The following is a 24,825-nucleotide window of genomic DNA, read 5'->3' on the forward strand; positions in this document are numbered from 1 at the left end:
TGGGCTGCCAGCCGACAGCGGTGCCGGGGACCCAGTTCCTCTGGTGGTGATCTTCTTGCATGTTTTTAGTGGGGGTATATTTTATGGACCCCGCCAGGTGAACACGGGACCTTCTAGCTGGGAGACGACAGTGTTGCCACTGTACCACCGTGCCACCATATAGATGAATACACTGCTTCTATTTCAACTCTGGCACAAAGCAAATGTTGAAAGTGGGCAGATGCTGCTTGTCCGTAAGCCAAAAACACAAGGAAATACAAGGTACCTCCAACTTTGGAGATTATTATTGTTCATTAGGGATGGAAAGATCAAGATCAGTCCTTTAATACTGATCGAGTCTGATCGGATACTTATATTTACCTCATTGTTGATAAAATATGTATCTGTTACATTAACGTACCAGCTGTAGTTACTAAATCTGACACCTGAGATACGTGATCTGAATACTGATGGTCCTGTTTCTAAACTATTATAAGATTTAATTATGAAGTTTAACTCAAAGATTCCGATTCCTGACATTGACGGGACGTGATCAGCCAGAAAGAAGACGCTTCACTCTGTTGGAGTTGTTGGAACCACAAAACAGTTTTTACCACAGATTGAACAGTGGTTTGAAAAGTGGAGGCTCCTCACTCACAAACAGTCTTTGGTGAGCGTAGATACCGGCTACAGACGACGGCACTTTAACAGTGCGCCACACAAGTTTAATGTTGGCTTGTCAACAAGTTACTCTCAAGAAAATCGCATTAATTAGGGACAGCTGACATGTCCTCCTGCCAGCAGCGGTTCTTATTTAAACTCATGAATGTGACGGTCATCGACGGATAAAACAAGAAGCTGCTGCTTAAATGTTTTGTGCACTGCACTTTGCTAATAAGAGATAGAGGTAACAGATTAATTAGTTTCAGTTTAGTGTAATTTGCCAACCTGCGTGTCTGAATTTGGAGTCTCCGGTGTGACCAAATCATTTTTCACATTCACACTAATTTTCACTTGTGCAGCGAGATGTTCACACTTCAAGCTACTGCAAAGGAGAGCAGCGCTAAAATGCAAGCAGACAGAAACACAGAAGAGTTCAATGAAGAAGGAAATTTGATTGGTTTAATTTTAACACATCATGATCCCTTGAAATTTGCCTCGATCAGCCCCGACGTCGACTCGAGAAGTCTCTATCATTCGTTATTAATTTACCAGTTAGAGATCAGTGCAACATCATTTTTGTTTCTCCAGATGAAATGTTGAATTTTGGACTTGAAATAAAGCGTTTTTCTCTTGTGGTACCACCACACAGTTCGCAGCCACTGAAAAGTCTTCACTTAGCAACTTCATTTGAGGAGCTGCTGCCAACCAATCAGCTTCCAGTATTGGGACTGCAGTCTGTACATTTGGGCTTTCTTGGGAGTTTGCTAAGCAGCCCTGCATCCATGTGACATTTCCTGGAAAATCATTCGCAAGACAAATGCTGAACAATTGTGCCTGTCCTGCAGGTCAAGCCGACTGGATGAACAGATGTTAGTTATGATGTTCTGCGTGGCTAAATATGAACATGGATGTGCATCTGCATGTCTCAGACGTTGACTGAGAAGTATTCTTCATTACCAAGAAGAGATTGGCTGTATGCTTCTCTTTGAGCTAAACTCTGTTAGCATAAGTAAGCGCATCGCTTTCATTCTGGGACACAACATAGTTGAAATTATTAAGACCAGGATGAACTTTTCTTAATATAAACAGAAACTTTTTCAACTTTTCAGATGCACAGAAACATTTAAGTTCTAAGTCTGTAACTCAGAGAATCTCAGAGATGATTGATGTGACAGAAATGGAAGCTGGATGGATGATGCATTTTGGCATAATAGCTGTATTTCGTGTCAAGTTTAGAACTTTGAAAGTGTTGGACTGTAAGTTAGATTTAGAAGAAATCTAAAAGTGCATTTTGCGGCTGAATGCTTTCAGTCTGCAACACTCGTGGAGGACAGTGTGTGTGCTCATTGCTTGTTTAGTGGCACGTGAAATCAGGAGCTGAAGCGTGATTGGCTGGTCCGAACCAGCATAATGCGGTTGTTTATGAACGCCTGGATGCTGTACTGTACCTGCTACAGTGCTCAAAGCTTCGGCACTTGGAAGGAGTAAACACAAAACTCTCCAGTGAAGGATCAAAGCACGCAGGATTTAAAAATAAAAAATGCGAGCGCTGACTGCATCACAAGGCGAGCCGTCATTTTGTTTTAGTCAGGGTTAGAGGAGAAAGAGGCATAGCAAAACACAGTTAGAGATGCTGCTGCTCTTCTTGACTGCAGGCTTTTCATGTCTTATAGTTGTGTCTCTGAGGCAAGACAGGGAGCTGAAAGCTGAGAGGGGCTTTGATGGAAACAGTGGGGGCTTATTCAGTCCTGTTGCTAAATGAATTTGGCTTGTTGTTCGCTCCTCACACAGCCTTCACACCTACAAATATGAATATGTAAGAGAGGTACTGTACAGCACATGCTCATCTTTTAACGTGACTAAAAACAGTCAGGGATTTGCTCATTTTTAACAGGGGGTTTGGCCCAAACCCTAACTCATCTTAATCCTAACCCTCACCCTATACTAAACCTATAGTTCCGAAAATATATTGTATATTTATTAATATTTAATAATACAATATTTTACAGTTGGGGCTTGATCTGGGAGCAGTATGTGATCTTATTAACATCTCCATGCCTGTCCATTCCTCCCGAGGTCACTAGTAGGCGGATCATGGTCTGGGTCCAGATCCAGACACAGCCCTATCCTGACCCGGACCTGCAATTAATAAATTATTGAGAATAATAAAATTTTAACTGGTGCAGCATTTTTAGCCTTTACGGCAGTGCTTCAGCGGCTCAGGAAACTCACAGAACAGCTGCATGTGTTGTAAATCCTCTCATGTGACGCAATTAGGCCAGTAAGATGTGTGGATAAGCATTGAGTTAGTAAGTGAGACACACACACACGGGACAGACGAGAGGAGAGACAGTCAACAGTCGGAGAAATAATGAGTCAGAATGGACTCTTACATGTTCGCTCTTCCCACGGGAAGTTCAAATCAGGCCACCCCAGTGTTAAGAATTCACAAATCGCCTGCTGTCTGGGGGTGTACGCTTCTGTATGATCATAGAAATATTATTGTTATTATATATATTATTATCTATGATCCTGAAGGTGACACTATGGAGTATATAGGCTTCAATATAGTACAGATTTGAGTATTTCTAGTATGTAATCAGGGTGGGACTGAGAGAAAATGGCACAATTACAAATCTGTCTGCTACTTCAGCACCACGGACAGCGCCATGCATTCATCAGCACACGGCACGGCGAGGCTGCTGATGTTTCAGAGTCGGGCTCTGGATTCTAACTTTCACAAACCTCAGTCAGATAAAGGATGAGTGAGTCAGACAGACTGGACCAACGTATTCAACCAAACAACCTGCTGCACTGTGCTACAAGGGGACTGAGAGCGGAGTTGCATTTTGGTCGATTTTGCTAAGTGGTCTACTGCCTGTTACTTAAAAACCTAAATGGCCACATTTCTGGTGCAGAAGAAAATCAGTTTTATTCTGCAGCATGTGAATGCAGACATTCTTCAGATTTTTGGGCGGTACTCCACATTATCCCCTACAGCAAACACGCAGCATGTTATCGAGAGAATTCGGAGTCAAGGCCAGGTCACCCCAGCGGTTGGCGGTGTCATCTGAAAGGAAGAAGGTCCTGACTGGGCTCTTTCTCATCCCCCTGTGTTACCTCCAAAAGCTCTGGTTTCCTCCCACCCAAAAAGGCATCACAGACCCTCATCATGATTTATTCCATCTCATCTCATGGAAAAATACTGCTTGATGTTCAGGATACTCCACCATGAACCAAGGTATTGGCCCCAGTCCTGGAGTTTCCCCCTGGGCGCTGCACTGCGGCTCTAAATATTTATGATTGGCCAAATATTGAGGTTGAAGTCCCCCTTCTGGGCTAAAATCCCATTCAGCTGATTTTATTTTTCTAGAATCAGGTCCTTTTAATATTGCACGCTCTGCTCAGTAGTTGTAATCCTGTTTAGGGAGCATGTGTGAGTGATTTTTCTCTACCTACACTCGCATTACCCACTGAAAAACCTTCGCTTTGAGTGCACTTGTTGATCTGTTGGGAGCTGCATTTCCTCTTGGTTTCATCAGCTCCGTGTGTGCTTGGAGTTTCATGGGACAATGGATGAAGCAGAAAAGCTTTTGGCTAATCTGATGCATGCTAATGAGTAAACAGCCCAACATGTATTTAACACCATCACCAGCCCTCTTCTTTTTAAACCCATGATAGTGAGTAAATAAAATGAAAACCGTGTAATAATAGAAATTGAAGGTTCTGTTTTTTTGCCTGTTGTAAAGACATTTCTGTATTGGTGAACTGTGTGTTCACCATGCTGTCATGGTGTTGAGTCAGTCAGTCAGAGAGAGATCAATTCATAACACACCTGTAAAAAAGGGCCGTCTGCATGCTTGTGGACGTGGATCCATTGCTGATGCTCAATTTAAATATAATTGTTTTTCTTTCCTACCATAGCGACCCAGCTGAGCAGCAGTGTAGAGCTGCGAGGAACAATTTTTGTAATTACTCCGATCTTTTCTTCTTCTCTCTATCTGTTAATTACTTTTCTCTTAAGCGCTGAAAATTCCCATCACATGGTGACATTTTCCAGTTGCTTGTTTTGTCCAAAAAACTGTCCGAAGCTCAAAGTCAGTCATTTTGCAATAGTGAGATTTTATTTACCTGCAGGGGAAATTCATGTGTTACAAGTGAAAAGAAACCACATAAAGAGGTACGAAACCGATATGTGGAAAGAATTAAGACAAGTTAAAGCAGAGACATGCAGCAAATGGAGACATCTGAGAAGCTGGAACTTAAAATTATTTGGCCACATTTGCTTCAACAGTCGAGTATCGTATGTTTCTCTTCATCGGGTGATTGATTGGTCAACTAATTCGTTCACAACTACAGCAAAGCTTAAGTTTATAGTACCCACCTGTCCAAAGTCCAACAGAAGTGCGGGATGAGCAGCAGCAGCTGCCGGCCTCACGCCAGAGGTTTATTAACACTGAAGCTTAAACTTCACAATGCCAAATGACTGAGGGCTGCTCATGGATCACAGTGACAGCACCTCCAGAGAATGGAACCAGCACCAAACACTGCCTCACGCACACACACGAGGCGGGAAGGCCACAGAGATTTTTCAAGCTTGTGTTATGCTCAGCTCGCATCTTCATGCCTGAGAGAGGATAGTGTTTGTCATGAAGACAGGGGGAACATCTGGAGTGCCGTTTGTTTTAATAATTCATTGTTTCTGACTTCATAATCAACCCCAACGCAGCCGGAGTCGCTAAACTCAGCCGCCTCCCCTCCAAATGGAGTCCCGTGTGAATAATCTGCGGCTGACACGTGTTGAGAGTACACATGGAGATATTGTTCGGCACGCAGCCGCTCGTTTGCATTTACAGTCGGCCGTATTTGATGAGTTGCCTCCTCTCTGCGTCGCCTCTGTGTGAATTGATGCCCCATTTGCTCAGATAAGAGAGGGAGGGAGCTGTTTGTGTTGTTTGTCTTGCCATGTCTTTCCTTCTTCAGAGAAGTATTAGCGTGTTTCTCCACCAGCAGGGCTGTAATGTTTTCAGATACTGACGCAGCTGCTCGTCGGGCTGCACGATATGAAGAAAATTTGCAATTTATGATACATTTCCTGCAAACTCTGATGGCAAAAGGAGATGAGATTAAAAACAGAGGAGTTTAGTAGATACTTTCACTGTGTTGAATGCTTGTGTGTGCCGCCAATAGGATCTTGAAAATATATTTTTAGTACGGAAAAAGCATCAAAATACAGTGATGAAATGACCCTGACAAACAGCACAGACGTTGTCCAATGCACCAGTGCTAGTCAACCTTTTTTATGCTCCCAGATTTCATCCCACATTTGTTTCCTTCCCACATGTCAAAATGTTTTGCTCCACAACATTTTGGCCAACAGACCACATTTCCGATACTGTCAGCAGAAGCATTTATAGCACATTTCACTCGAGTATGAATTGGCTCAAAAAGGGCCAAACAGCAGTTAGAGCTGCTGCCATGACTCAATGAGTTGGCTGACAGAAAAGTAATCTGCAACTATTTTCAGTCAATTCATCATTTTAGTCATTTTTGTCTTCACATTCAATCCAACTTCTCAGTTGTGAGGAGTGTTTTTACGCCACTGCAAGCTGGATCTCTGAGTTTAAGACAGTTAGTCGGCCAAAGCAAGACATTTGAAGTCATCATCTTGGACTTGCTGCGTATGTTCTGAAAGAGAGTTTCACTGTTTGACTGTTTTCCTTTTGCTTATTTCCATTTGGGATTCATTAGTTTTGAGTTTTGGCACAACAGTTCTCATAATAAATGCTGTAAAGTGGAATATGCGTGGAGAGGTGCACTTAACAACAGCCTACTCTGCTCTGGTGACAAAAGGTTGACTGAAAAGTTTCTTTCAGGCAGCACGGTAGCTAATAGCTGCTGAAACTGCCCCTCCACCTCCATCCTGTAGCACAGTCCCAGCTTCACAGTGAAAGCCTTCCAGCAGCAGCTCCTCGCCTCACGTCTCGCTGCAAGAAGGAGTGGCGTGTAACTACAGGAAAGGGTTATGAGTTCTGAATCTTGGTGTGTGCACATGCTCCGTGTCATACGTGATCGTTGCGGGCGTTTGCTGGCGTGCCGCTGGGCTGTGACAGAGATGCTCTCTGGGAGGGAAGTGAGGCGCCCTTGGGTGACCTTTGGCTGAATTATCTCTCCTCCCTGTATGTCCTGTCCTGATCGTATCTCCCAGCTCTGCTCTGCATGCTGCCCACGCTGCACCACTTGTTTGCTCCACCGCCGTCGTTTTCTCCTCACCTCTCTCTCTTTTAAAGGAGAAAGAAATGCAGCAGGGCTCATACGGAGGTAAACAATGTGGCTCTGGCTGTCAGCTAGCGGCTGTGAGAGAATGATTAAGGAGGCTGCCATAAACATGACTGCGTGATGATGAGGTTATTTGCCGATTTGTTGCTTTATTCGACGTTTAACGACATGGTAGTTGAGAGCTCTTCTGGGATGATTTATCACAAATATCAGGAGGACAGTACTAACGGACGCCGTTATCACAGCCTTATCCCGACATCATATTTTTCAAGTATGCAGAGCATGGCTAATTGAGATAAATAGCTGTGTAAGCAGAGCTGATGACAGGATGGAGGCTGGCTGGCTGGCTGGCTGTCTGGTGAGCCTGCTGGCTGGTCTGGGATCCAGCGATCGGCTGTTTGTCAGGCGGCGCGGTATTGAAGAGGGAGGAGGTAATTAAGCTTGGCTGAGTTGTGGTGGTGGGAGCTCTGTGTTTGGGCTCTCCTAAATCTCGACAGGGGCCCCGGCTGTACAGTTGTGCGGTCCCTCAGGGCGGGCCACACTCCCAGCAGTGGGCCTACCGGAGGCCTGACAGATACTGATATGCCACCTCAAAGCACTCAGTGCTCCACTAAATTAACTCACATCTCAATTCCACCTATTTCTCCTGTGCAAGTTTCTATTCTTTATATATATATGTGTGTGTGTGTGTGTGTGTGTGTGTGTGTGTGTGGATTCATGCTGCATGTGTACAGTGTGAGCTGTTTGAAGCACAGAGTGCCAGCTGTGGTGTTAAAACCTGCCCACAGCAGAGGAGGATTGTGTAGAGCTGTGGGGGGTGGAGCAGATTATGGATAGGATCTCAGCCTAGAGAGTTGTTAACAAAACACATGCATGCGCGCGCACACACACACACACACACACACACACACACACACACACACACACACACACACACACACACACACACACACACACACACACACACACACACACACAAATCCTCACTGTATGGAAAGAGATTAGCGCACACAGGGACTGGAGTTGAGCAGCATCCATTTGAATTTCTCGAGTTTATATTAAATTTCTGAAGCACTTTTTTTTTAAAAAGTAATGAATTGAAGAATTTTTGATTGAATGTGATTAATAATTTTACGTGTTGCTATGTTTTCATCTGCCGTTTACCGAATAAAAAGTGACAAATCGAGATTTAATTAATCCAACAGAGGTGCATGTTTTGTGCTTTTTGTGCATTTTAAGTAAACACACGTCCAGCTGCTGTTTGCACACAAAGATTCAGAGCGACGACTGGTTTGATGAGTCACACCATTTTTACATTCACTCTTGTTCTAGCCTAATCTGAAGTAGACAAAAAAAGGACTGCCTTTGCGCTACAGCTGTCTGAGAAATAAGAACTGCGTTTCCATGATAACGATCAATAATTGCTACCAAATGGAAAAACTAATCAGCTTTTGTCATTTTCTGTTTTTGAAATGACTTTTCTGTCTGTGAAATGAACATTGTGAAAAAGTGAAAAATACTTAAATATTTAAAGTTCCAGTTCAGTTGGTTGCAGTATACAACCTCACCACTAGATGCCACTAAATCGTACTCACTGAAATATTGAAATGTGTTTTCATTAACCTCCATTAAGCTTTACTTTTGATATCATCTATGAGTAAAATAAATGATGTGAAAGGTTTGCTTATGTCAGTGAGCACAATGAAAATAAACACCCGACTCTGCAGCTCTGTGTATATGTACATATGTGCACACACACACATATATATATATATATATATATATGTGTACAGTATATATATATGTGTACAGTATATAGAGTATGGTAGTAGTAGTAACACCAAAGATGCTATGTAAACCTCTGTGTGAATTGTGAATAGTAATTTTTAGTTTCCTTTATAGATAACCTGTTACTTTATGATCTTGTATTTGCATCTTTACTGCAGAGACGAAGTCGACAGGCTAACATGCTAACCATAACGTCATGATAAGCTGGCTGTATATGGCTGCTTCCAGGAGCTCCCCTTGTGGGCTATGAAATCGCCTGTGATTTGTGATTTTAGGGAAGGTTCCATGTTGAAGTTATTTCTTGACAATCTATCGAGTAGGCCTACTTCCATGCAGCATTTCTGGCTACAGCGTGGGTTGGAAGATGTCGTTGGTGCTCAGGTTTTGGTCTCAGTATCAATCTTTGGGGTGTTGCACACAGTCACTACGCCTGGCTTTTGTCTTCCCCCGATACCGTGACTGACCGTTCTTACTTTCTCTGTTCATGTACAGGCTAAACCAACCAGATACTGCACATCATGTCATTAAGGCAACTGTGAGCACCATCCATCTTCTCGGCTCATGGTCGGAAAGAAAGCAAATGCACCGACTGTCGGACTGTTCTCATAAATACAACAATCATTTTGACTCTAAAAACATTACATTTTCCAGGTGTTTGTGTTAATTTAGTTATCTTACAACAGTGTGATCTCTTGTGGTGCTAATCTCATTTCATACCACACACACACACACACACACACACACCCAGGCTACATTAACTCTGCACAGCTCACACTGCCCTCACAGCCTCAGTGTGTTAGAGATACAGCTTGTAAATGTTGACGCCGCTGGAAGAACTCAAATGGGAAGTTCATTACTCTAACCAATATCTAATATTCCTCTGGCTGGATTTTGCGTCAGGGCTCTGCATTATTGCTCTTTAAGCGACAGCCGATGGCTCTCCCACAGATGGATGGTCTTTATTTCTCCGAGTCCTTTCATCCTTATTTACTCTAACTCAAACTGCTCTCAGTCTGACGCTTCACGATAAAGAGCTGTCAGCTCTGTCTGAGGTGCGAGCGTGCCCTCTTGGGATGTTATCCGTGGCCCGCCTCATTAGATTCATGACCCATTGCACCAATCACCTACCAGATACAGTAGATCTTACAGGGTTTTTAATGTTTACAGTCAGGTGATCTACTTGCAAAGGGAAGGAAAACTTGAACCGAAACATCAATGTTTTATCCATTCAGATTTATAAATTTTTCAGTAGCTGAGGAGCTCTTCAAATGCAAGCCAAGTCAAGTTAGGAGAGGCTTGCTGAGAGCTCGGCGGTGTTTGTAGGCTGCTTGACATGCACTCACAGTCTCCTTCACGTGCCTCAAACTCTCTTCCTCCTTTGTTCTTTGTGCGAACACTGCTCACTTTCTGTGGATTTTGCCAGTTTCTAAACCTTATTCGACATTCCTCGCCATTTTGTGGTAACTGTACCACTTGCCTTGAACTACCGTCTTCAGTTATTTATTTGCTGACTTCTGTTAGTGCCTCTGCTCCTGAATTTCTTAGTTTGTTGCTTTTTGCATTTCGCTTTTGATGGAAAACTGTACACTGAATTTGCAGCGTCTCTTCTCCAGCTGCAGTCAAGGTGAAGTGCCATCAGTGGCTGCTGTTGACGTGCACTTTTTGTTTTAAACATTACCTTGAATCCTTGAGAGTTGTGTGCCTTCGCTTCAGTCCTTTATCCTCAGTTCCAGCCCAGCCCCTGCTCTGCAGTCCAGTCTCTCTGCTTTTTACTCTCCACTGCAGACCCGCCTTGAGCAGCCGAAAGCAGGCTAGCTCCTCAGGGACAGTCTGCTGTGTACTGGATGGATGACTGGCTGGCGAGCTTCATGTGTGGATGTACAGATGACTGGAGGGCTGGAAGTGTGGAAATAGGGATGACTGGTTTTTCTGCAGGATCAGAAAGACAAAAAAAAGACCATAAAAATGTCCAAACATGCAGGGCCAATTACAAAGAATTTAAATATGCATTTTTTCATACATGTGTACATCATAGCATGAATGCAGCTATTGGCCTGCGTGAGCTACCGTACATGCTTTTTGAGGATTAAGCCCAGGTTGTGTTGTTTTCTCCATGCCATTTCTCATAGTTCTGACCACAGCAGAGCAAAATACTTACAGACACATAGGCTGAAGCTACAAAAATACGATAACCAACAAGGAACTACCCCCACCGGTTTTTAAATAATGGACATTTAAGGTTTGCTTTCCAATATGCAATGTGAATACGTTATTTGATGGTTAATAGATGGGGACATCTAGAATTTTCCTCCACTGCTACTAGAGATACAAAGACAGGTGGCTAATGCTCACCTGTTGGCCATCGCGATGAATTTCTCCCTTGAGTTTAGTGATATTAAAATCAAACCAGTAATGAATGGTGCTTAGTTAGCCAACCTGCGGTGATTAATTCTTGAGTTCTGCTGACTGGAGCTGATTCTCAGCCAAGTTTGCACCAATCATGTGTTTATTTCATGTTATTTCATCTCTGTTTATTGTTTTTTTTTTCTTTTTTTTATAGTGTGAATTAGCTGATTTTATTGGTTGTCTGAATTTTCCCACACACAATGCCTGATACTCTGTCATGAAGTTAAGTTTTACTCGGATTCAAACTGGGCTGTCCAGTCAGCTTACTGCGGGTTTTTGCCTTAAGATGTGAGGACCCAGCTCCTTTTTTATCTGCATCATTGCCATGAAAAGCGAATATCCCACCTGCCGGGTAGAGCGGCAGCGTCTTCCCCGCCGAAGGAATTACGGAGCTGGAAGAGCTGTGATGGCCAGTGAAAAGAAGCTTATATCGCGTGTGTCACCTGCCAAATACTTATCAGTTCAGCCCTTGTGGGTTTATTTAATGTTCCACAACTGATGCCAGAAAACTTTGACGTGTTATTCTTCTCTTGCTGTACCTTTAATGTTGTTCCTTGCTGTAACCAGAGCCCTGCGGCCCCCGAGCAGCTGCCAGTGATGGTGAATGTGTTGCTGTGGGGACTGTAAACATGACTACTGTCCAGCAGAGACAGCCAGACTGGCTCTGTGGTGCACAGAGACATGCTTTGATCTGACGCCTGAGTGTAGATAGTGTGTTTGTCCAGAAAATGTTAGTCTGCTTACTAACCATGCACTGATTCAGAGGTTATTGATATGCATGGTTCAAGTTTTGTCCTGCAAACTATGTGCAGTTTAAATATCTATGGGATTTGGGCTGTTAGTCAGACAGGCTATTTGAGGATGGACCCCTGGGCTCAGTGAGACTTTAGACATCCACCTCCACCTTCTTTTGGCCATGAAACTCCAATGACCTCATTGCATAGCGTCATTTAAAGACTCCTGCAGCACACATCATCATATGCAGACAGAGGCTGTAGTTAAAGTACAGTTTACTGCTCCGTTAACACGATTCATGCTGTGTGTGTTTGGGGTATTGCATAGAAAACAAACGTCTGGGATTGTTTTGACACATGCTGTCGCGTGCAGGGCGCTGCTTTCAGAGCTCCCGGTTGCTCTCTTTGGTCCACATAATGTAACTGTAGCTCAGTTAAATGGCAGCACTTTAAGTAACAGCAACTGAGAACAAAGGGCCTTCTCTCAGTTTGCATTTCAAACATGTAACCTGCACAGTACAGGTGCGTCTGTGCTTTGTCCAGGCAGAGCCCCCCCACACATCAAGAGAGTGCCATGTTTTTTCATACAAAGCTGAATTTCTTTGCAGCCCTGCAGTCAGGTTTCTAAGTGATGCCCACTAATGTCTGAGCTGGAGAGTAAAGGCTCTTAACAGTTTTCTTGCCAGTTGCTGGCCTACTGGACGCCGGGCTCCGAGAAAACTCAGCCCTGATCTACTTTGTGCCCTTGGCCAAACTTGAGCATAGTACAGTAATGTGCTTATCTGGCTGTGACACTTTGACACTGGTCTCCCCTATCAGGCCGGACAGAAGTCCACACAGACTTGGCTGGCTGTGTCTTCGGTGAGTGAAGTCTCTCTGGACCGCGGCTGAGCTCCTCTTCCTTACTGTCAGTTAAAGAGGCCATCTGTAAGACTTACCGAGCTGGGGGAGGACCCGCCAGGCTCCTGATTAAAGTGATGAGCTGTAAAATGGAGAGGGAGGCGGGGTGACAGCCGGCTGCTGCCTGCCACGCCGAGCTTCATCGTGTCTGCTTGGAGACGAACCTCCCTGCTCTACCTGTTTCCTCCTGTCGCTATAAATGGGTTTGTTTACGTCTACAAGCCTAAGCCTGCTGTACGGTGGCACCACTTTATTTCTGCTCCCATCATACTATCGATCCATCATTATTACTGGGTTGTCGGAGTGTGATAGCAGTTAGTTTTCTTTGGCTTGAGCGATTTTTCTAAGTTTGGTTTCCATTGGACAATTTCATTTTAAGTGCAGTAGCAGGATTCGCTAACATGGAGTGTGTGTGAGTGTCAAATTTAATGATGTAAAGTTTGCATCTACAAGCCCTTTGTCAAACAGCATCCGTCAGCAGCTGTTACAGACATGTACGGTGCTTCTAAGCAGACTGCAATTAAGCCAAACTGTGTTGAAAAAATACAACATATTTTCAAAAGTAAAATGATGATTAATACAAAAATGCAAGCTCTAATTTTGAATATTGTAATTATCAGTGTCCAAAAAAGAAAACAGACCCAAAGTGTGAATCAGGATTCAGTAGTAAATCTGGTCAGCAGTCTTTAATGGACATCGACTGTGTGAATGAAAGAGGAGGTCACTGTTTAGTATGATGATGCGATGACTAAGACAGACACCAGCTTTGCTCACATGAGCAAACCCTGCACAATTCAAGGCATAAAAGCTTCTTTGGCAAGAAAAATACATAATAATGTTTTTTTTCTCAGTAGGGTGTTCAGTCTTTTTTCAGCCGGAGTTGAAAAGAAATAATGGTCACAGCGTGATGACAACGGATATATCGCAAACATCTGATTAGAGAAAACCAAATGGCTTTGCTTATTTGAAGTACCACCATTGTTTGAAGTATATATGGTATTCTTTCACGTCTGAACAAGTAACCAGACGTGCTGCTGCGCTTAGTGCTCTGCCAGTGATTTTAGAATTACATAAACTTATCTTTCCAAATATATATATCAGCATTCGAGCCATTGATCTCCTCTTTTAATATTCTTTTCCTTTTACCTTGCTTTCTCGAAATGTTACCACAACCTGTGTTTTCTGGAAAAGTGACCCCTGCTGATTGTGTGTATAATGGTTTTCACCTCCCAGGAGTAAAGTCAGGACGAGTGTGACCTATTAGAAACCTTTTCAGTTAATGTGCGGTTGGGTGAACAACGTGCAGGAAGCTGATGTTTGGATGTCATGTCCTACTTCCTGTACATTCAGTGCTGGTTTCTTCTCATCAGGATTAGATGTTGGTAGATTTCTATTTGAACTGAGCCTTTATTTCCAACAGTGTGCTTACGTTTGATTCATAAAAGATGCCTAAAGTAAAAATCTTGAGTAGATTGAATCGAGGGTGTCGTCGCTGAGCGAGGTGGAGCAGAACAGGTGGAGCAGAGTCACACTTAAGATCACAGTTGATGACGAGGCCCCAGGTCTTAACCGTGGAGGTGGCAGATCAGAAAACACTCATATAAACTGGTTTGGTCATTCTGGAACGCAGTGACAAACCACCGCTTACAGTATTTTGTTATTTAGGTGTGAGGACTCAGGTGAAGGTCAAAAGACAAAAAAGCAGGCTGGAAATCTGACGACATCCTCACATCATGATGATAGAGCCAGTGTCTGCAGATTTTAAAGGGGTGGTCTAATGACAGGCTGTGGTCTGGGAGCCGGCGTGCTGGAGAAGGGGCGGGGGGAGCGGCACGCAGCCGACTGGGCCGTGACAGCGGCGAGGCTGAGTGTGAAGGCAGGTGGGCCACCGTCACCTGGGGGAGTTTTAAAAGCCCTGAGCTGAGACAGCCACAGGCTCCTCTCCACTGGACCGTCTGTCATGCGAAGCTGAAGCTGGAGTGTGGAACCACAGCCGCCTCTCGCTCAGACTCGTGTTTACTGCTGCTACAAGTTTCTCAGAGAGTTTTTGAGATATTCCAGCCTGGGTCGTTGATTTTCAATACACCATGAAATCAACTTGCAGAAGATATGCAAACATCAAATCACAATAAGCCTGTCGTTTCCTTCATTCTTTGTCAAATTCAATTTTCAGCTCGGTTTCATTTACATAGCGCCAAATCACAACAGAAAACGTCTCAGGACACTTTCCACATTCTCCTAAAGAGACCCAACAATTCCTCCAGTGGAAAGCAGCGAGGCAAGTTTATGCAATTTGTACAAAGAAGAGCGGGAAGCATTCACAACTCAACTGCATTTGCAAGCAACGTTGTGTAAAGAAACACACCCTGGTGTCTTTTGTGAGTCAGCTGCCAGGCGTGGGGGTGTCCTTGCACACAGTGTTTCCAAACTGTCCACACTGGTGTCATCGTTGGACAAAAACTGGCTTTTAAGTCTCTAAGTTCCTTTTAATTTAATGTTGACGTGAATGAAAACCACCTCTGTGGGTTTTTTTTCTGCCTCAGACCGTCTAAACGCTCAGCTGTTTACTTTCCAACACTCATCTCTGTAAACTGTCATCTAGCCGTCATGTGTATTCAATCAGGGTTGAAGATGGAAACAATTATCACATACGTGCATGCATTCATGGTTTTCAACAGGCTTTATGCTAACGAGACGTGTGACTCCTCTCTGCCACTGTCACTGCGGACTCGCAGACATCACTGCAATGCTAATTACAAGTGAATGGGGGATTTCTATACATGTAACTGTTGGGTCACACTCAGACTTGGACTGTTATTTATGGTTCCTCTCAATGTTAAAAACTTTAACATCAGGCTGTAGTTTTGTCCACTGTTCCTATCAACAAAATAATAACAGTAAATAACATAATAAAACCTGAAGGCAGACAAATTCTGACCCAGATTGTCTGCTGTAAACATCCATCAACGTATCCAGAATGATTTATTGGTTCAGCTTTGACCTGATGTACTTAACATAGCATTATGGGATTTATTATTAACAACATTTCAGCGCATTGGCTTAGCTGTTGGCTTGTTTACAACCCGTCTAATCTTCTGACTGCTCGTGTTTTCTGCATGTTGTTGCAATGTTGCAGTTTTCCCAGATCTCTGCAATTATTTAGTCAGAACAAATGTATCATAACCGATAGAAATGATTGCCAATCACTGCAAGACATGACCTCATGATGACATGAAATTGTGTTAGACTCGAGTCATCCTTTAAAAGCAAACTACAAAAGTGTGGGCAAGAGCTCCATCCAGATGGATTTCCTGCATTTAAAGTCAAAATCTTTATTTTTACCTAATTTCCCAATATCTTTAAGTTCTCTTTGGTAAATACAAACACATGCGTTCATGCAAAGTTTGCTGTCTGAGCATCCTCTAGTTCGGTGTATGAAGCTTATTGGACAGACTGCCAGAGGTAACTGCTCGAACTGTTGATGAAATGTAATTTGTGTGAGTAAAGGTGTTACTTTGTGTTTCACCATGTGTGATTTTAGTTAGCTTAATATGTCGCTTGCACTTTTGGCTGAGTGCACATGGAGGAAGTTCATTGCCTGCAAAAAGAGTTAACATAAGCTCATGATATCTTTCCATTTTACTTTATTCCCTCAGATGTTGGGAGAGCAGTTCACGCCCCGGCACACATCACAGAGAAAGTGGTGCAGCTGTTCAGGAGTAAAAGTGAGTTTACCTTCTTGGCCTCCATCCAGCAGAAGTCCTCCACATCAGGAGTCATATTCTCCATCCACGAGTCAGAACACAGGTAATCCATCTGTAATCCTCTTCATTTTGGCCTGCAGCTCCTTTTCTGCACAACTTTACTTCCACGGGTTACTGAGTGCTCTCGTTTTAAATTAAACCCTGAGATGAATTCTCATCTCACTCGTAGCTGTTTGCAGATGGCTGTTGATGAGGTGTAGTAAAGTAAAGATCAGTGTGAGATTACTCCGCTGCCAGTGTAAGTCAGCGGGTGATGGGAGGGCGAGGCGACGAGTGGAATAATGCAGCGTTTCCTCCTGTATGCTCAGGGCAGAAAGATAACCCTCCATGTATTGTGTCTGTGAGATGAGTGTGAAGAACTTAGCAATGCTGAGCATCCTGATAATATTACATTTTACTGTAGACTGCTGCACAGACTTACAGCATCTCTGACTGCTGTTGCACTGAGAGCTAGAACATATGGCCTTGTAACCAAGCTGCGATGAAATGAGTACAGAAACAGGTACACATCTTTGTATGCCTCTGCGTCGGTGACAGCCGTGGCCGGAGGCAGCATGTTTTCCGTCCGTCTGTCTGTTCGTCCATCTGTCTCCCTGTCCATCAGTCTGTCTGTGCATCTGCCTGTCCGTCCATCTCATTCTTGTGAGTGTGATATCCTGCGAACACCTCGAGGGAATTTCTTCAAATTTGGCACAAACGCCCACTTGGACTCAAGCACCAACTGAAAAAGAGTGATGACATTTTATATCCAAAGGTCAAGGGTCAGCTTCTCTGTCACATCATAATGTTCTGCAAAAACACTTTTCTGGCCATTATTCAACAGCATCGCTCAGAAATAGAAGGGCAGATTTGACCATAAGTGACCATATTTCACTTTCCATCACATATTGAATTGGTGGCTCTAATCTTGGGTGTCCACTTTGAAAATGTACAGATTGTTCAGATCTTCTGTGCAGCCTTTTTGAACATGTGCATGAAGCATTTTTTTCGTTTGTAGCTTCTTTGCAGCAACATGCATATTTGCAGGTGATTCAGGTGATCAGTCCTCTGCACTGAAATCATACTTGTTAATATAGTGGTGTCATCATTTTACCATCTAGTGCATTTATTACCTTTTAATTGCTTTTCTATTTCAAAGTCTTCACTACATATATGAGTCTGGGCAGACATGGTTGTAAACGCAACTTGTAGAGATGGTAATTGTAATTTCTTAGAGTAATAATTTGAACATCTCTTCTCGGCTTTTTGTTGTGATGGACAGAATTTCACTGCAGAATGTGATGGCTGTAGGACATCAGTGAGTGGCAGCAGCGAGCTCACCCCCGGCCCCCTGACAAACTGTACAACTGTGAATTGTTTTTAAAGGGCAGGCAACATTGATTTTCCTCCACTCCTCTGAAGGTAAAAGCCTTCAGCTCTGTAAAACATGCAGTCAAAGTGAGCATGTGAGGGAGTGCGCGTATGTGTTTGCTGAGAGTTGAGACAAAGGCAAAATCATACACAATGGGAGATTGAGGTAGAGGGCCCCTCAACTGATGGAAGAGGGAGCTAGGCCTCTAAAATGTAGTAAACAAAGCTACCAGTTACTCAGCCCTGAAAAATAGTGGCACGTTTAATACGTGTACTTACAGCTTTTTATCACGACGTTGTTGAAAAAGCGATGTTATGTTAAGATATTTAGTGGTCAAATATGGCAACAAGCAATTAATAGCAACATAAGCACATTTTTATGTTAAAAACCCATAATGTGCTAATATAATAAAGTACCCAAGACTACTGGGTTAGTTCAGGTTAGTTCTGCATCTGTGACGTAATATATAATCCCAACATGTATCGTAACAATGACGTGGCACTTAATTTTGAAATACATTTTGCTGATGATGCATGCTTTTACTTTGGTGAAGTGTTGAATGCAGGACTGTTACTTAAAGGTGCATTTCTTCTCAGTGGTATTGTTACTGTTACCTGAGTAAAGAATCTGGATACTTCCTCATCTGGTGTGTACGTGCATACATGTGCACACGTTTTTCTTCAAGCACCTGCTGTACAGTACGATCCACTCTCGAAGAGAAACATGTTGGCCCCCACTGCGCTTTCAAGGTGACCCTGAGAGTTGCTTTTCACTCTCCCACCCCCTCCGTCTCTCTGTCCTTCCCTCTCATGTTACCTGCAGGCGTAATTGCCACACAGCAGGCTGGCCAAACAACAGCGAGGCTAAATGGAGCCAGGTGACTGTACTGTCCTCCTCCTTCAGGCACAGTGACATGCACCATGCAGCAAATGTAGCTCGGAGGAGTGCTTGGACAAAGCAAATGTTGTATTAACATGCACTCAGCCGCAATCAAACATACCCAGCTGTCAAATGTACTTAATACTTAAGTCAGTCTATGGCGTTTATATTGCTTAGAAATGACTGGTTCGGGTAGGGTGGATGACTTTTAAAAGGCATAGACAAAGACATATTTCTGTACTTGCTTGCCCAGATTTTGAAGTGTTCCAACCAAAACAGGAAAACACCAATAAAAAAATGACCAATATGAGTGTATTCTGATCCAGTGCCTCAGTCAGCAAGACTGCATTTGTCAGCGCCTTCCAGAAGAGTTGCAAACATGATTCATTACTGGTTAAGATGTAATGAGATTTCAGCAAGTTAAAAGCAGAACTAGTAGGATTTGTTGGTAGGGGTTTGTTGGCCCCTCTCTCTCAGCTCAACGGCACCAGAAGCCTCCTCCCATGCTGTTATTTTCTGGGAGCTACAGCGACGTCCAGAAATAGCAAGACAGCAAAACAACAGCAAAAGCCTCAACATTGTTTTTCTGGGAAAATCCTACTTATTCTGCCTTCAAGGTTAGAGGACAGTTGTGGTCACACTTAACAGAAATGACTGTTCGATAGGCCAACAGGATGCGTGTGATTGTCTTCCAGGTCAAAGTCAGGTTTGCTGACTCACCCATCCACCATAGTCTCCTGCTTTGGAGGGTTTGCAGAGCTATAACACCATCTGTTCACAGTGAGATCTGTGGATTATGGAGTAACTATATCTGGCTGATGACGTTTCAAACGTCTGAAAATCACAACATATTAAACTAAAACTGTCTGCGTGATACAATATTGATAAAAGTGAACATATGTTTTCTTTCCTGGGTGAACTGACTTGTTCAGGCTACAACAGAATAAACCTCTCATCTGTTATTTGATTTTTCAAGACCTTTAACTTTCCGACAAATATTGTGTATTGTTGAGTGTCATAAAGGAGATATTGGGATGCAAATCTAGCCGAGCCAAGCCGCAGCAGGCTGAAGTTATTTTGAGACGAGCTGTTGTGTGAGTCAGACTGCCACATTGCGAGTGTAATTAAATTTGGCGAGATGGACAGAGCCTTGACTGGCGCGGTGCAGACCTGTGCTCCATTGTGACCGAGGATTTGTTCAGAACCCCTGAATCCTCTCTGAAGGCCCTATTAGAGCCCTCGGCTGATGCCCATTCTTTCCCATTATAACACAGGCCTCCCATTCAGCCAGCTAAGAGACAGCTAGCTGTACCACTCGGCCAAATCCAATCATACATTCCTTCTCTTTCCCTTCTTTACTTCTTCATCTTTCTTTCAGCACAATCAAACCATCCTCTCTTCCCTCCCACCTCCTCTGCCAGCTCCGCTTTCCCAATATGATAATATCCTTCTCCCTCCTCTCCTCCTCCGCTCCCCTCATCCTCAAAGTGAAAACGTCTTTTGAATGCAAGTATTTCTCGAAACCCGCTGCAAATGCAGAAGAAACTTCTTTTTTCTTCTTGTGCCCAGCACTGGGGAATGGGAGAGAAGGTTTATTGCTGCTCCACTGGGCTGAATAGAACAAAAGAGCCTATTTCTGCCCAGCCAGCAGTTTTCTGGGTTCCAGTAACGCTCTCATTGTCAGCAAGTGGCAGCAGCCCTGTGATGAACTAACTCAAAGCCCGGTCTCTCCGCTGTTCTTCCCACCTGAACACTTAAAACACCAAAGCTGCTCAGCGAGCTCCTCCAGCTGCTCTGTTCATCTGCCCGCCCTTTGTCACTCCGCAGGTCTCCCTCTCGCTCCATACCTCAGTGCATAAGCACCTAAAGCTTCGTCGCTCCTAAGGAAACACACTGAGCGGAAGTCGACGTGCGGTGGGAGTTACACACACACACACACACACACACACACACACACACACACACACACACACACACACACACACACACACACACACACACACACACACTTTGTGGTATGAATTTGGGAATGTTTGGGAGTAAGCATTGCGAAGTTGGACGCAGTAAACATTTGCTCCAGTGCAGAATCATTTGCTGATTATGAGCACAAGAACAGCTGTGTTTAAAAGTTGCACTCCTAATTTAATATTCACTAATTCACAGGTGAATAAAATAGTTTAAAATTCCTACCTTACAGTGATATACAGGTTAGCTTGGTTTAGCCTCTACCTCATTCGTACAACACCATCTTTGTTGAACACCATCTTTTAGTGAATATACAATATTGTGGGTTGCATTCACTTTAATTTTTATTCCACCTCATGAATTATTGTATATATTTTCAACATTTTTCCACAATGAAGTTTAGTGGTATTATAGCATTGAGTAGCTTTCGGAAATCGGTTGTGCATTTGCAGAATTTTGGCACAGTTTTGCATCCCTGAATCTCTACAGTCCTGGCGAGTAAAACATTATCATAATAGACAAGACGCCTTTATGTAGTTTTGGATTCCATCAGTCCTTGTTAAAGGAAATCTTGTTAATCTGATGAATTAACACACAGCATCTGATTCCGACATATACTCTATATAATAGTCTTGACAAACAGGTGGGGTGACATATTGCTGCAAGAAGTACTTTGATCATTATTCTCCAAAAATGCAACCAGCAGTTTGGTTTGTTTATCATTCCTTGGCAGATGATCTGAAAATTCTATGGATGAGAAAGGGAACGGTTCTGTGCTGTGCTGTGCAGGGCTACTGCAGTGATTTGCTGCTCTATCTGTGTCTGTTTATTCTATCCTTAAACTTGATCTGCAGAATTTTTCAATTTTTTGCCATCAGATGGGATTTGTGTGTGAATGTCAGAGGCAGGAAACCTGCTGGCGTCGATTCTGAACTCGTGATCTCCCCCATGGAGTTGGGGTGAGGGTTGAGCTGGGCCCTCTCACCTCAGACAGATACCAGTTTCCACACTGCGCTCCCTGGACTATTCCTCGGCGGTATTTGCTCGAAGAAAAAGGATGCAATACAGTACAAATACAGACTAACAATGATTCCTTGTGTGCCTCAGTCCTCTTCTGAAATACGTGAACTAACATGGGCTGTGCAAAAAGCTGAATTTTGCACTGCTTACCCAGAATCACAGACTTTCCTCTGCAAGCTCAGAGTTTGTCCCTTCATCATTCTTGCTGCCGTGTGCAAAGCATCTTGGCAAAAGTGGATATAATTGCATGGCTGTTAATAGGACAGATAGCAATACTGTGTGTTTGTGTTGAATTGAAGATCATATCACTGCAGTTTCCTGCCGTGTCGAGGGGGTACGTTACGTGAAGGGGGTATTATCTGCAGTGGAAATGCAGCTTTACAGTACCAACTCTGCAGACCTGATAATCCACTGGAAATTAAAGCTGTGTTAATTGATCTTTTTTGGTCTCTTAGGGGCGCGACATAGTACTGCCTTATGAAGGTGCTTTAGCTTACATGTTAGCAGACAGTTGCCCATTTCCACATCCAGCAGACAAGGCGCAACGTTAGCATTCAGTTGGAGTGCTAAGTTCGATATTAACTCTGCTTCTAGCACCGGTTTGGTTTCCATGAACTCCTGTTAAGAATATCTGCCTCTTAAGCTGCTAAATGCTCCTCTTTTTTAACTGGCTAGTCAATAACTTTGTCTGCTGTCTGGTGTTCAGCAGCAGCAGTTCAGTAGATTTTTTGATCAAAACGTCCTCTTATTACTCTGAGGAATGATGTTGAAGAGAGAGATGAGACTGAACCACAGAGTACATGTGCTATAAAACTATAGCTAAGAGCTAAAATGAGCTACAAAGTGCCATAAAGCTTTTAAATGGCATGTAATCATTTGTTGTTGATATGACAACATTGATCAGCAGAGAAGGCTCGACAGGGCAACCTGGATCACTCAAACACTGCACTTTGTGAACAGAATGTGACCCCAACTGGGAAACCCATGGAGGGCTCTTACACGCTTAAGACAGTTTTGACATCAACATTTGGACTGTCGATTTCTGTGAGGTTGCGTCCGAAAACAAAACCCATAAGTGGGCAAGGCAGCTGTACATCTGCTGAAGAAGCCTGTAGGGAAGCAACCCTGAAGAACATCAAGTCCACAGGAAAAGAAATTCCTCACACAGCATGACAAAGGCTCTGCTTGGTCTCAAGCAGCAAAAAGGCAATCTTTGAGTTTGAAAGGCAGGATCCCCCTGATCCCCGTGATCCCCATGAGACAGCCAGATCTCCTCCACCTGTCCAGCAGTCTTCAGACCCTGGAGACCTTCACCATCCACTTGGCTGCCCACCTTCCTTCTCATAAAGGAAAAAGCACAAAAAGGCTTTCTGGCAGAAAAACATCAGAAACCCTGAAATGTCTTTGAGGACTAGGATGGCAAATACAGCTGATAATTTTTTTAGTTTGATACAGAAAATTAGTGACTAACATCCCAATACCAAAACTGACACGTGCCTTTATAGTCTTTAGGTGGACATTTAATGGGATTCGATTAAAAAATTGATAAATGGGATTTTTCTTACTGAGAGGGTAGCTAGCTGTACTGCAGTTGACTGGTTAAAGTTTTCCCTGTCTTACCTGGTAGTTTTTATGCAACAAGCTTGCGTGGTCATTAAAGGGAACTGCTCCCTGTATTGTGGTAATTAATGATTTGCAATCCCACAGTTTCCTAATTAAATGAGTTCACTTACTGGCCTTACAAATGTAGGAGTGCCAGGGTTATCAGTTCATTGACAGCTATCCTTCAGCCATGTCTTTTTCACAATTTATTTACTCCTCTGCACCCTGTAAACCAATGAATGCACCGCCTCTGTCCTGTCAGCTGTTCAAACCTGACAGCATCTCTGCAGGTCCACTGATGCAACGCATCGCAGAAAACCCGAGGTGGTCCGCCATGCACCGTGCTTTGCTGCTAATAATGTCACACTCCAAACTGTGAAAATGAGAATGGATTTCCTCCTGCTTCTCATGATCTACTTCAAGCTGAGCTCAGTTGTGAAAGTTACACCTATCTGCCAGCACCTTCCATTGTGAGGACAGCATTTGCTAAATCCACAAACTTCCATCAAGGATCGTCTTCATGTGACAAAAGAAGAACAATGCCTCAACCAATCCAGTCACATTTCACAGATCAGTAACTGAAGGCATTGGTGCGTATTGGCGTCGTCGTATCCGGTTTGCCTGCTTCTCCAACTCCACGGACAAGCTCCAGAGTGTTGACCTCCCGATTGAGCAGATAATTGGCTGTCAGCTGTCCTCCATAAAACAGCTGCATGACACCAGGGGCTGAGGAAAAAAGGATAGGGTGATATACAGCCAACCCTGCACTCTGGGGCAGCCATTCATTTCCAAAACTTTTCTCTTACAGATGATGCCAGTGCATTTTGATGAAGACCACTTGTCACCTCAACAGCTTCTTCCCAGAGCTGTCACTGCACTACTGAGACACTTCCACAGCCCTCAATCAACATCAGGAGACACAGCCTGCAACCCTGCCACTGTGGCTGTTTGTTTATTACTCAGCAGTTTGAAACGCCATCTCTCCTGGCCTCAGCACATTTTGAATACTGTGAAGAAAATGAGGAGAGGCATTAGCATGAAGTCGTCTTCGCATGTCCTGCGTTGTGAGCGTGCTTATATCGCCGCTGGGGATAAGTCACCATAACTGTTTCTCTGTTGTCTGAGCTAATGAGAAAAGCTGCTGTCACTTTAAAACATGACTGCTAGCTTAGCTCTGCTTTGTTCGTATCACGTTAACGTTGACAACATGTCGAAAGCATCTTTGCCACCTGCAAGAACAAACTTGGTGTCCTGTTTTTTCTCAGGAAAATCCTTTTCCCTGATCAACCTAAATTCTTTGAGGTTCATCTAAATGAATTTTTGAGACATTTTTGCATTCAGGAAGACAGTTCGATGAGAAAAGTGATGCCACTGCCATATCTATCTATTACATAATAAACTACAGCCATCAGCTGGTTAGTTAAGCACAAAGACTGGAAAATGTCTGAAGACAAAACACAAAAATCAGCCAATCAGCACCTCTAAAGCTCACTTA

At 43.5% G+C, this 24,825-nt stretch overlaps 1 protein-coding gene across 1 annotated transcript in view; it reads left to right on the top strand.

Moving 5' to 3' along the window:
• The window catches only part of LOC139328888 (protein kinase C-binding protein NELL1-like), a 233,835-nt gene that overhangs the window by 16,066 nt on the left and 192,944 nt on the right, over nt 1-24,825 (top strand). Inside the window, exon 3 of the mRNA XM_070958961.1 lies at nt 16,406-16,556. Within this exon, the coding sequence (XP_070815062.1) occupies nt 16,406-16,556 (151 nt within the window). The remainder of the gene's footprint in view (nt 1-16,405; nt 16,557-24,825) is intronic.

Source organism: Chaetodon trifascialis, chromosome 1, assembly GCF_039877785.1.
Source record: "Chaetodon trifascialis isolate fChaTrf1 chromosome 1, fChaTrf1.hap1, whole genome shotgun sequence".
Classification (NCBI taxonomy): Eukaryota; Metazoa; Chordata; class Actinopteri; order Chaetodontiformes; family Chaetodontidae; genus Chaetodon; species Chaetodon trifascialis.